This window comes from Pyrus communis, chromosome 13 (assembly GCF_041283825.1).
Source record: "Pyrus communis isolate YQ-2024b chromosome 13, ASM4128382v1, whole genome shotgun sequence".
In the NCBI taxonomy this organism is placed as follows: Eukaryota; Viridiplantae; Streptophyta; class Magnoliopsida; order Rosales; family Rosaceae; genus Pyrus; species Pyrus communis.
In genome coordinates this window covers 9524864-9538002 of record NC_142577.1, presented here as the reverse complement: position 1 = coordinate 9538002, position 13139 = coordinate 9524864, and the positions used below count along the sequence as shown (strand labels likewise).

The 13139-nt window shown below is 38.7% G+C and overlaps 1 protein-coding gene across 1 annotated transcript; it reads left to right on the top strand.

The window, feature by feature from the left end:
* The first annotated feature begins 693 nt into the window (after positions 1 to 693).
* LOC148691732 (uncharacterized) lies at positions 694 to 12331 on the top strand. The gene is made up of 2 exons (XM_088683401.1): positions 694 to 1780; positions 12312 to 12331. The coding sequence occupies exons 1-2, from the start codon at positions 694 to 696 to the stop codon at positions 12329 to 12331; spliced, it is 1107 nt and encodes a 368-aa protein (XP_088539527.1).
* Positions 12332 to 13139: the final 808 nt, after the last annotated feature.

Here is a 13139-nt window from a genome sequence, read left to right as displayed (position 1 = left end):
GACCTAATTAACTTGGAGGATTGTCATTCATCGTTTGTTGAAGTCATAACTGGGAATCAAATTATATGCATATGTTCATGTGTGGATAAGGAACCCTCTAACTAGTTTCTCATCATTCTATTTCATCACAATCTGTTTTGTTTGAAGTTTGTTTACAAGTCTCTGTTTTAAATTCAATTTCGTCAAAATCAATCCCCCATTTATTTTGAAATGTTAGAATAGTTAGAAATCAAGTTAATTTGTGTTTTTAAATGTCTTGAGTCAAGTGACAACATGTTTTCGTCCAAACTAGTGTTTGTGCTCAAAACTGCCCAGAAAGTGATTTTAAGGCAGTTTTGAGTGCTTCTGTGTTGTTTTGAGTCTTTTGGTTTGTTTAAGTGTTTCAAACTCTAGTTTTGCATTCTTTGAGTCTAGTTTAGTGTTCTACATTATGTTTTTACGTATTTGAGTCAGTTTCACATTGATTAGCATCCCTAGTTAATCCCCGGTCTAGAACGATCCCTACTTGCATCATTACTATAATTGTCATCAATAGGGTTTAATTTGTGTGTCAAGTAATTCTCACATCAAATTTTGGCGCCGTTGCCGGGGATTAGCAAAATTGCTAATCCCTTGTGTTTTTGCCGCGTGTTTTTAGTGTAATTTACCTAGTTTTCTTATTTTGTTTTGTCTTCTTGGTTTAGGTACTAGTGCATGACGCGGAGTTCTCAAACTGTGCATGCACATATCTTGGACTTTAACAACGATTTTGAACGTGATTTGAGAAGAAAGAGGAGGCATCCCGAACCTAGTGAACCTAGTTCAAGTTCAGAGGTCGAATCTGAGTTTGAAGAAGTGGAAGAAGAAGTTATGGCAGCGGACAATCGGACCATTAAAGAGCTTTCGGCCTCGGGGTTGGCCAATGCCGCACCATTATGCATTCAATACCCCGCGGCTGCCCAAGGCAAGACCGATGAATTCGAGTTGAAGTTAAGCTTGTTGCACCACATTCCGAAATACCATGGGCTTTCCATGGAAGATCCCAACAAGCATCTCAAGGAGTTCGAGGTTGTTTGTTCGAGCATGACACCCATAAATGTCAACGGGAACATTCTGATGATGAAGGCTTTTCCATTCTCACTTTTGGAAAAGGCGAAGGATTGGCTTTACGAGTTAGCACCCGGAACGGTTACATCTTGGGATAGTATGAAAAGAGCTTTCTTGGAGAAGTTTTTCCCAACTTCAAGAGTCATTCTCTTGAGGAAACGGATTAGTGGCATCCAACAAAATCAAGGTGAATCGTTTCCTTCTTATTATGAACGTTTTAAATCACTTGTTGCTTCTTGTCCACAGCATCAAATGAAGGAGGAGCTGCTCATTCAATACTTCTACGAAGGACTCCTTCCCATGGAACGCCAAATGCTTGATGCCTCGGCGGGAGGTGCGTTGGTGGATAAAACTCCGGGGGCTGCAAAAGTTCTAATTGCCAACCGAGCACATAATGCACAACAATACGAAGGTGTTAGACAAAGAGACCCCCCACAGCCACAAGTGAATGAGGTAAGTTCTATGCCCGAAATTCAATCCCAATTAGCTAACCTTACTTCTATTGTTTCTCAGTTGGCCGAGGGAATGAAGATTCATGGACCAAGTGTGTGTGGCGTGTGCTCTATGCAAGGACATGCCAACGATCAATGCCCTCAATTGATTGAGAATGGGGGTTGGGAATCTGCCAATGCCGTGGGTTTTGGGAACCAAAATCAACCACGCCATGATCCATACTCTAATACCTACAATCCGGGTGGAGGGACCATCCAAATTTCAAATGGCGGGATCCTCAACAACCCCAACAACAAGGAGGATTTAGGCAGCAACCACCGGGCTTTTATACAAAGCCATTCGTCCCCAATCAAAACCAAGTGCAATCTGCCCCAACAACCTCAGGTATGTCTTTGGATAATGATCAAGTTGTTAAGTTACTTACTACTTTGACGCAGGAAGTACAAACTCAAAATAAGGAGAGACAAATCCAAGACAAACGGGTGGACAATTTGGAGAAGCAAATGGGTCAAATTGCCGAATTTATGGGGCAAATTAGAGAACAAGGCAGATTGCCTAGTTCAACCGTTATGAACCCGAAGGGAGGATTTGAAACCGCTAAGGCCATCATGTTGAGAAGTGGTAAACAGGTTGAAACGGACTCAAATACATCCAAATCAAGTCAAGACGAGGAGGACATTCTAGAGACCTTTCGGAAAGTTCAAGTCAATATCCCGCTCCTTGATGCGATTAAGTAAGTCCCGAGGTATGCTAAGTTTTTAAAAGAACTTTGTACAACAAGGAGAAGGATTTCGAACAAAGAGGTGGTTCAAGTAAGTGAAAATGTCTCTGCTGTGTTACAAAGGAAATTACCCCCTAAATGCAAAGATCCGGGTAGTTTTACAATTCTGTGCGTTATTGGTAATACTAAGTTTGAACAATGCATGTTAGACTTAGGGGCTTCGATTAATGTTATGCCATACTCTATTTATGCATCTATGAACTTAGGTGAGCTTAAAAATGATGGTGTGATAATTCAATTAGCCGATCGTTCTAATGCATATCCAAAGGGTGTTTTGGAAGATGTTTTGGTGCAGGTTGGTAACTTGATTTTTCCAGCGGATTTCTACGTGCTTGACATGGAAGATTCACCCCATTCCACCCCATTACCGATTCTATTAGGGAGGCCCTTCATGAAAACAGCCCGCACCAAGATAGATGTGTTTAAAGGAACTTTAACGATGAAATTTGATGGGGAAGTCATTGATTTCAATCTTTCTGAAAGTATTAAATTTCCTAAGGACGGTCATTCTTGCTTTTCTATTGATATAATTGATGATTTGGCACAGGATTTTCTCGATTCTTTGGAGAGGGATACACTTGAAACAACAATTGCACAAGGAATTGGGCAAAAATCTGGTTTTGCCGTGTCTAGAAGTGTGGAGGAGGCCGAGATAGTGGCTGCCCTTGAGTCACTACCTCAACACCATGGTAAGCCTTCTAACCCAATTTCAATTTCAGTTTCCACTAATAAGTTGTTACCCTCAGTGATTCAGGCACCCGTACTTGAGCTTAAACCGTTGCCCGATCATTTAAAGTACGTCTTTCTGGGAGACAACGAGACATTGCCCGTCATTGTCTCCTCATCACTCACAGCCATAGAGGAGGAAAAGTTGATCCGAGTGTTGAAAGAGCACAAGACGGCCATTGGGTGGACTTTGGCCGATATTAGGGGAATTAGCCCGACTACATGCATGCATCGCATACTTCTAGAGGAGGGGGCTAAACCAACTCGAGAGGCTCAGCGCCGTCTCAACCCTCCAATGATGGAAGTTGTGAAAAAGGAGATTATCAAACTTCTTGATTGTGGAGTGATTTATCCGATCTCTGATAGTCGTTGGGTATCACCGGTGCAATGTGTTCCAAAGAAGTCCGGAGTGACAGTGGTGAAGAATGCCGAGAATGAGCTTGTGCCAACCCGTATCCAAACATGTTGGAGAGTGTGCATTGATTATAGGAAGCTCAGCGCCACCACAAGGAAGGACCACTTCCCTTTGCCGTTCATTGATCAAATGCTTGAAAGGTTAGCCGGTCATTCTTTTTATTGTTTCCTTGATGGTTATTCTGGATATAATCAGATTGTCATAGTGTCGGATGACCAAGAAAAGACAACTTTCACATGCCCCTTTGGTACTTTTGCTTATCGTCGCATGCCTTTTGAATTATGCAATGCTCCGGCCACGTTTCAAAGGTGATAGTAAGTATCTTTTCAGATTTTGTGGAAAAGATTATTGAGGTATTTATGGATGATTTCAGTGTGTTTGGTGATTCATTTGATGGTTGTTTGGAAAATCTCACAATAATTTTGAAACGATGTGTAGAAACTAACCTTGTGCTTAATTGAGAAAAATGTCACTTTATGGTTAGACAAGGCATAGTTCTAGGGCATATTGTTTCAGAAAGAGGAATTGAAGTGGATAAATCGAAAATAGATCTTGTACGCTACTTACCCTCTCCTACTTCGGTTCGAGAGGTTCGTTCGTTTCTTGGTCATGCAGGATTTTATAGGCGATTTATCAAGGACTTCTCCAAGATCTCAAACCCTCTTTGCCGTCTCCTCCAGAAAGATGTGGCATTTGACTTCAACGAGGAGTGTGAGAAGGCGTTCAATCACCTCAAAGAAATGCTAACTTCGGCCCCTATCATAGTTCCACCGGATTGGAGCCTTCCTTTTGAGCTTATGTGCGATGCTTCTGATTATGCATTAGGAGCTGTTTTGGGGCAAAGGAAGGAAAAGAGGCCGCATGTTATCTATTATGCCTCTCGGACTTTAAATGATGCACAATTGAATTATTCTACCACTGAAAAAGAACTTCTTGCTGTTGTATTTGCTTTAGATAAATTCCGTTCTTATTTGCTTGGTACTAAAGTTATTATTTATACTGACCATGCAGCATTGAAGTATTTGTTCACCAAGAAGGAAGCCAAACCACGACTCATTCGTTGGATGCTTCTTCTCCAAGAGTTCGATATCGAAATCCGGGACAAGAAGGGAAGTGAAAACATGGTGGCTGACCACTTGAGCCGTATGGTGCAAGAGGAGGATGCCGTGCCTATCATAGAGACATTCCCAGATGAGCAACTGATGTCCGTCAAGGTAAGTGAACCGTGGTATGCTGATTTGGTGAATTATTTGGTGTCTAAACATGTTCCTAGTGAATTACTTAAACACCAATGTGATAAATTGAAGAAAGAGGCACGGTTGTATGTGTGGGATGACCCGTATTTATGGAAATATTGCCCTGACCAAGTTATACGTAGGTGTGTGCACGATTCTGAGTTTAATGCTATTCTAACCTTTTGTCACACTTATGCTTGTGGGGGACACTTTGGCACTCAAAGAACAGCACTTAAGGTGTTAGAATGTGGTTTCTATTGGCCTACCATCTTTAGGGATGCTAGAACATTTTGCATGTCTTATGATAGATGCCAAAGAACGGGCAATATTGGTCCTAAACAACAAATGCCGCAAACCCCCATTTTTAGTGTTGAAATCTTTGATGTTTGGGGTATTGATTTTATGGGTCCCTTTCCTTCGTCACATGGGTTTCTTTATATATTGCTTGCTATGGACTATGTGTCGAAATGGGTGGAAGCAAAAGCCACCCGAACTAATGATTCTCGAGTGGTTGCAGATTTTGTGAAAACTAACATTTTTGCAAGGTTTGGAATGCCACGAGTGCTAATCAGTGATGGAGGTTCCCATTTTTGTAATCGAACCATCGAGGCGTTGCTCAAGAAATACAATGTCACGCATAAGGTGGCCACACCTTATCATCCTCAAACGAGCGGGCAAGCCGAGGTTTCGAATAGGGAAATCAAGCAGATTCTTGAGAAGACCGTGGGGCCTACAAGGAAGGATTGGAATTTGCGCTTAAACGATGCATTGTGGGCGTATCGCACTGCCTACAAAACCCCCATTGGGATGTCACATTTTCGGCTCATCTATGGGAAGCCATGCCATCTTCCTGTCGAGTTAGAGCATCGTGCACATTGGACCGTCAAAACGTTCAATATGGACCTTGATGCCGCAGGTTTACATAGAAAGCTTCAATTGTGTGAGCTTGATGAAATCCGAAATGAAGCATATGAGAATGCCCGGATTTACAAGGAGAAAACGAAGGCATTCCATGACAAGATGATTCATGCCAAGACGTTCTCTATTGGGCAGAAAGTGTTGTTGTTCAATTCTCGCCTTTGGTTGTTTCCGGGTAAGTTGCGTTCCAAATGGGTTGGTCCTTTTATTGTCACTAATGTTTTCCCTCATGGTGCAGTGCAAATCAAAAGTTCAAGGACGCAGCAAGAATTCAAAGTGAATGGGCATCGATTGAAGCCCTATTACGAGACGTTTGAGGAGCATGTCGTGGAGGAGGTACCCCTCCATGCCGTGGAACCTAGTCAAGCTTAAACGGAGGTACCGTCCGGCTGGAAGACGTTAAAGCAAGCGCTTCTTGGGAGGCAACCCATGTGTTGAAACACGAGAAGAAGGAACTTTCACTCCAAACCCAAATTTGCGTCCCTAACCTATCTCTTTATTGCTATTACTTTGCCATTTGTGTTATGTTTGCTAGTTGTGTTAGTTGATTGTTTTTGTGTTAATCTATGTTTGAAACATTGAGGACAATGTTTGGTTTAAGTGTGGGGGGGGGGGGGGGTAAACAAGCTATTTTTGCATGAAATTCGTGGGATTTTATCACCTATCACTTCACATGTTGTTTCTCACTGTTTTAAAGTGTTTTTAGTGTGTTTTGATGTGTTTTAGTGTTATATAACAGAAAACCCTAGAAAAATTCGAAAAAGTGTGAAAAATACCAAAAAGAGTCGTTTTTGAGTCATTTTTGTGTTTTAGGGTACCTTCCAACACAATGATGAGGATTTGGTTTTTAATTGCATAACTATTGAAGTAAGTTACAAACATGGATGAAAGTTTGATATGCTCTTTGGTTTATGCTTAGTTGTAATTATAGTTCATGAATTCACATGTAATCAAAAGAAAAATTAGTTTTTGTAACATGCTTGAAGGAAGAAACTCAAACTAACGCTACAACCCTGAGAGACTTGAGCTTTTAACGTTCTTTGGAGAGTTAATAATCTGTGCATTTGTTGTCTTCTAAAGTCGTTGCATGATCTCATTATTCTTTGCTTGGTTACTACTTAGAAGGTGTTTCATCATTTAGTTCCAAATACTAGAACTCATGCCCGTTTCATTCAAAGCATAAAATTGATTAGCATAACACATAACAAGATGAAGTTGTTAGTAAACCAAGAGCCAAATAGCCGTACCCCATGTTCATTTGTTTTGTAGGTTTAAGCCCCGTTGAGCCTTGTTTAGCCTTTGTTCTTTGTTAACCCACGTTATCCTTACCTAGCCTAGGATAGGACCATCCATGCCTTTGTTCTTAAAGCATAGTGAACATGACTTAGAATGAATTCCTTTTGATTACTCTTGTGCAGAAAAACAAGTGTGGGGGAAGGAATTTATGTGTGGGAATTTGTGCCAAAAACAAGAATTGGGTACGAGAAAAAAAGAAAAAAAAATGTGAAAAGAATGAAAAAGAGGTCAAAATAAGTAAGAAAGAACTCACAAGTGTTGGTTGTTGAAGAAAGGGTCCAAAAAGTTAAATTAGACCCTAAGTATTGTGTATTTCATCCCCTTGTGTGTCTAAGTGATTTTCTGCACGCAAAAGTGAATTCGAAGTGTCAAGTTCATTACTTGTTTGCTATCGCTTTAAGAACTTTTGTTTATCCTTAACCTTTCTTTGTTAGCCAATACCCCTTAGCCCCGTTACAATCCTTAACTTCTATCTTGAGTGTTATGTATTTCAATATGTGGAGTTTGGGATTGGTTTGAGCATATGGTGTCCCTGGTTCTCGTATCTAAGTAGTAGCATTCCATTCATGAGATCATATCTATAAATGCTTAATCATTCCAGAAAAGTGCTTCTTTTGTTATAACATGTGTGAGTGTTCGTTTTCATGTTTACATCAATCTTCTCACATATACTTAGTATAGGGAGTGTAGTTAGAAAATCTGTGTGAAAATAAGAGTGTATCCAGTAAGGAATTGAGTGGATTCTATAAGGCATGTTACTACGTCCATAATGTTGTTTTAAACGATTAAATGTGAGCTAGTGAATGGTAACTATGATTAAGTATATGCTCAAAAGTAGGGAAATATGTGGGAATAATGATCTTTGGCATGTTATGTATCGTTGGAAATCCCTGTAGCAAATGTTGGAAGGTTAGGTTATGTTTTATTTGTTTTATTTTGCTCGAGGACTAGCAAAAGCTAAGTGTGGGGGAAATTGATAGGAGCATATTTATACGACTTAGTTAGCTTGTTTTCTTGCATTTAATTAGCTAAACTATGTTAATTATAGTGATTAAAGTTATTTTCGTGCAATTTCAGGTTTTAGTGTCAAAGTATGCAAAAAGAAGCAATTTGGAGCATTCTAGAGCATTTTTGGGCCAAGATTGGATAGTGCAAGCATGGAGGCATGAGGATGGACGAATTTGAAAGGCTTGAATTCAGTTAGGGAGCTGCAAGGGGGCCTAAAAACCTGATTTCTAGAAGGCTACATTAGTGCCACATGTTTTTAGACCTTGTTCTTCTAGAAATCAGCCATATAAGCATTCCTTCTAGAAGGCTTTATCTATTCACACATGGTGCCTAATTTCTGCCTAATTTCTGCCTAATTTCTGGTACAAAACCTTTTGGTTTCAACTAAGTTCTAAACCTTTCCTAGCCCTATAAATAAGGCTTTGCAGCAAGGCACTAGGGGGGATCATTCATTCACCCAATTTTCGTCCATTCATCTAGCCACACCACTCTACACATCCTAAAATCCTAGAAACATAATTCCAGCCACTTTTACCACCTTTGTCGTAACCTTCCATCCAAGCATCCATTCAACCACCATAACCACCTTGTGCCGCCACCATTGAAGGAGAGGAGGAGTAGTGCCGTGCAGTCCAAAGGAAGGAAGAAACCTTGCACATGCAATCTGCAACTATTGGAGTGTTTGGAGTTCTTTCTTCTTTTGGTTATGTTTTCATGTTTAATTTAACTTGCTGTTCAATTATTTTAAACATGTGGAACTAATTTCTTTTTAGTTAGAGGCAAATTTGAAGCCATGGACATATGTTGGTTATGATTTGATTTACTCCAGTTATGAATTCATGAACTTTAGATGTGGTTTACTTTTCTGTTTTGATTAAGAACTTGTTTATGTATGTGGGTTGAGGGTCGACACTTAATTTGCATGCCTAAACTTGATGCTAGGATATAAGGGAATTTCACCTAATCGTTATGAACTTATATTCATGAGTAGTAAAGATCGCTAGTCACGATTGTGTTGAAGTAAACCCTAGGCTGGATTAACATGCGTATTCCATAGTTATGAATGCCTAGTCGATGTTTATGATTTCCGTTGAACTTAATGATCTTTGTTGAATGTCTCTATCTTGCGTATGAAGGAAGATTTGTGAAAAACAAGTTCATTTGAGCAACATCAACAACATGCAATTAACAATTAAAAGGCGGAATCATGTTTATATGCACTCAAAAACAAAACTTAACCCATGAACTTCAAAGCCTAGTAGATAGGTGAACCAAGACTCAACTCAAAACAAAGTGAGTTGAGAAATCAATACCTTTGTAGATTATTCTTTGCATAAGCAAAGACTAATTACCCAAAGAGAGGGCCTTCATTCCTTGCATCTTAGATCCATGGATTTGGATGGATGAAAAGGTTTCTCCAAGTTCCCAAAATTGAGAACCTCTAAGTCTCCACACCAAGGCATATTGTAGAAGAAATGAGTGACCTTGAGGAAGTAAGATTGCTAGATGTTTTCCTCAAGGGTGGCCGGCCATTTCTAGAGAGAAAGGAGAGTTTGTGTTCTCATCTTTACTCCTTAGAAAACCCTAAAGATGAAATGGCTATAAAGATGTCTTTATACCACCTCACAATGGAGTGGCAAACTTGCAATTAAGCCAAGTTCACTACCCTCCTCTAAATGGCCGGCCATATGGGATTTATTGGGCTATTTGGGCCTTTGTGAATCATTATTCATTAAGTTGTCATACAACTTAAGTCAATGGACTTGACGTTCGAAGCCCATTGGGCCTTAAGGTCCAAAACTATCCCGAGGTCTTTTAACGAACTTATTCGTTTGATTAATAATCATATTAATTAATCCTTGCCATAAACAATTAAACCATTTAATTATTCTTACTCATCTCCGTTGAATCTTCAATCTCTACCTTACACGGTGTACGATCCATTAGGTTCCTTTTAGCGAGGCAGTGGGCGATTCAAACTCTTTCAAATCGATTGTGAATTGAAACTTACTTTCAATTCTCCCGTTAGTGATAATACACTTTTAGGGCTTCCACAAACCATGGTTGACGCCTAGCAGCATGTCATGGTTACCCAAGCTAATCAGAAGAGGTGGAGAACCTATTCAGTTTTAGGATTACAAATGCAATACGGTCTTTCTCTAATACAATACTCTTGACCACATTGTTTGGTTTGATAGTTTATTCATGTCTACTATCCAATGTGAGTCTTGTGCTTATATGATTACCTTGAATGTGATTTGGAACACATTCCTAAATCTCATTCATACTTTGGCCAAAGATTCTTAATCATATCATAGAGTATTCTCCCTCAAACAGTTTGAAGGTTAGAGATCCCTTGTTGCGCATTCACTTGCCTCCATGGCTAAGTGGCTTAACCCCAACGATGCCGTGGACACCCTCCTGATGGAGTGACTTTGACATAATCAAAGATTAAGGACCTAACCACAAGACAACTGTGATGCCTCAGGTCAAAAGACTAATTTGCATTATCCCAACCATGAGTTCTCATGTGACATGAATATGAGAACTCTTCGTTGATCGTGTTCAGTGAACTCATTCTCTATTGAGCACCTACGTACTTGTCTTGATGTCACACACACCAATGACTCGAGACTAGTCACTATCCCTGAGAGAAGACATAGCACGTACTGATCTTAACGGACTGTCAATGCCCAATTGACAATCCTATGATCAGGAACGTTTAGGATGTGTCAACGAAAGAATGGTCTCATGAATCTAACTTCTTTAGATCGCATTCTTCCAATCACATATTCCTTGGACTTATCGTTTAAGCATATAACATTTATATGAGACGGCTCAAACAATAATCTTTGCCCTTTACATTTAAACTACATTAGTTTGAAATGTCCGTAAAGTATCATCATATGATTGGTTTTAGGGCACATTTCCAACAGCGTATTCCATAGTTAGGGACTTTGATGAGGAATAATTTGGTTGTAATGCGTATTCCATTCAATCCAATGAATCTAGGGAAATCTGAAAGTTAATTTAAGCGGACCTAATTAACTTGGAGCATTGTCATTCATCGTTTGTTGAAGTCATAACTAGGAATCAAATTATATGCATATGTTCATGTGTGGATAAGGAACCCTCTAACTAGTTTCTCATCATTCTATTTCATCACTATCTGTTTTGTTTGAAGTTTGTTTACAAGTCTCTGTTTTAAATTCAATTTCGTCAAAATCAATCCCCCATTTATTTTGAAATGTTAGAATAGTTAGAAATCACGTTAATTTTTGTTTTTAAATGTCTTAAGTCAAGTGACAACATGTTTTCGTCCAAACTAGTGTTTGTGCTCAAAAATGCCCAGAAAGTGATTTTAAGGCAGTTTTGAGTGCTTCTGTGTTGTTTTGAGTCTTTTGGTTTGTTTAAGTGTTTTAAACTCTAGTTTTGCATTCTTTGAGTCTAGTTTAGTGTTCTACATTATGTTTTTACGTTTTTGAGTCAGTTTCACATTGATTAGCATCCCTAGTTAATCCCCGGTCTAGAACGATCCCTACTTGCATCATTACGACAATTGTCATCAATAGGGTTTAATTTGTGTGTCAAGTAATTCTCACATCATAAATTCCTTTTGTTTTATGGTTGTTCGTAGCTAATTTTCGTTTGCTAGGGCGATGCCTTGAGCCTTAGCATGAATATGTAGTTTTTATTTAATTGCGTATGATATTATACATACATATTTTGAATTATTAATCATTGTGTTTTAAACTGTTTCTGTATCTTAATGTTTAGCTACCATTAGGATGTTTAGATAAGTAATTAGATGCAATTTGGTCGGATTACCATTGGGGAATTGAGTATTGCTTCTTGTGATTGATAGTTGTAATTTCACCTAGGATGAATAACATGTCTTAGGGGTTGCATGGTTTTTCAAAGGATTTTTAGAAAGCATAATGAGTCATGCATGTTTATATTTGATCTGAATACCACGGACGGATTGCATGTTTGTTATACGTTCTAGCTTGAATATCACGAGTAGAATATGCATTAGGAAAACCTAACCTTCAAAGTTGCATGGGTAATTCATAAGTAATTGATAAATCTACATAGGATTGTTAAGGGGACGGCGGAACCCTAGGCTTTTACAATTTGGTTTTCAAAACGTTTTCCTTTGTTTTCTTTACTTTGCTAATTTCTTTAACCTTTTTAATTAAATTTGTTTTTATTATTTTTAAATTCAAAACCAGACTCTTCCAATCTTTGTTTTCAAATAATTAATTAAGATTTGATATTTACATAAATTATTCATTCAATCCCTGCGGAAAATGACATTGCTTGAGCCGTTTGTACTACAACTACCTTGTTCTCTTGAAAGTATTTTTAAGTGTTTTTATCCCTACTTTTGCAGGTGGTAAAAATCTTTATTAGATACATATAATAATATTAAGCGGAAAATTATCGTTTCCATAAATTTTTTAGGGGTGTGATATCCACACACCCCATTTTACTTCTCACACACCCTTTAATTTTCGGCCGTTGGATCAGATGAATTAAAGAAGATCAACGAATATAAATTATCAAGGGGTCTGTGAGAAGTAAAATGGGGTGTGTGGATAGCATACCCTTTTTTTATGTGAGAAGTGTCACGGAGATAATAGTTGCTTACATTGTATAGATGCACCACCTTATTCGCCTACTTGTGATACATGTATATTTACACGGTAGAAATTTCATAATTAAACTATTTAATTTCAAAATTGTTTATTAAATATTGTGTGTATGTGTAGAAAAATAATCAAATTTGAAATTGTTTAGTTGTTAAGCGGGTGGAAAAGGTAGTGTGTAGATGCAAGCATTGTTCATGTTATGGGCCCTTGTAGACCTTTCATACTACAATTTTGGTGCAATCACAGAAGATATCATACAATCAATTGGCAGATGACGATTGACGCATGGAACATGACGATTGACTTTCCAGGTTTCCGCTATAAAATGGAGCAAAGCATTTACGTTTTTTTTCCCACAGAAACCAAATCAGAAACCTTTAATTTCGCCCTACAAAGTTTTGCACTAGAAGCAAAGTACACTAGCAATTTGTTTTATAGGAGATAAAATGGGAATGGAGACGCGAGTTCTCATTGTGGTGGAAGTGGTGGCTATGTTTATACGCCTTCCCTCCGCAGCATACACAACCGAGGGAACAACCACTTTTTATACATCTCCTTATGTTCGTAAG

What these genes read in the sequence shown, in the direction of transcription:
- LOC148691732 (XM_088683401.1), top strand. Translation starts at nt 694, where the DNA reads ATGACGCGGAGTTCTCAAACTGTGCATGCACATATCTTGGACTTTAAC. An exon ending in CTCTAATACCTACAATCCGG is followed by an intron (nt 1,781 to 12,311) that starts GTGGAGGGACCA and finishes CTACTTTTGCAG; the next exon opens with GTGGTAAAAATCTTTATTAG.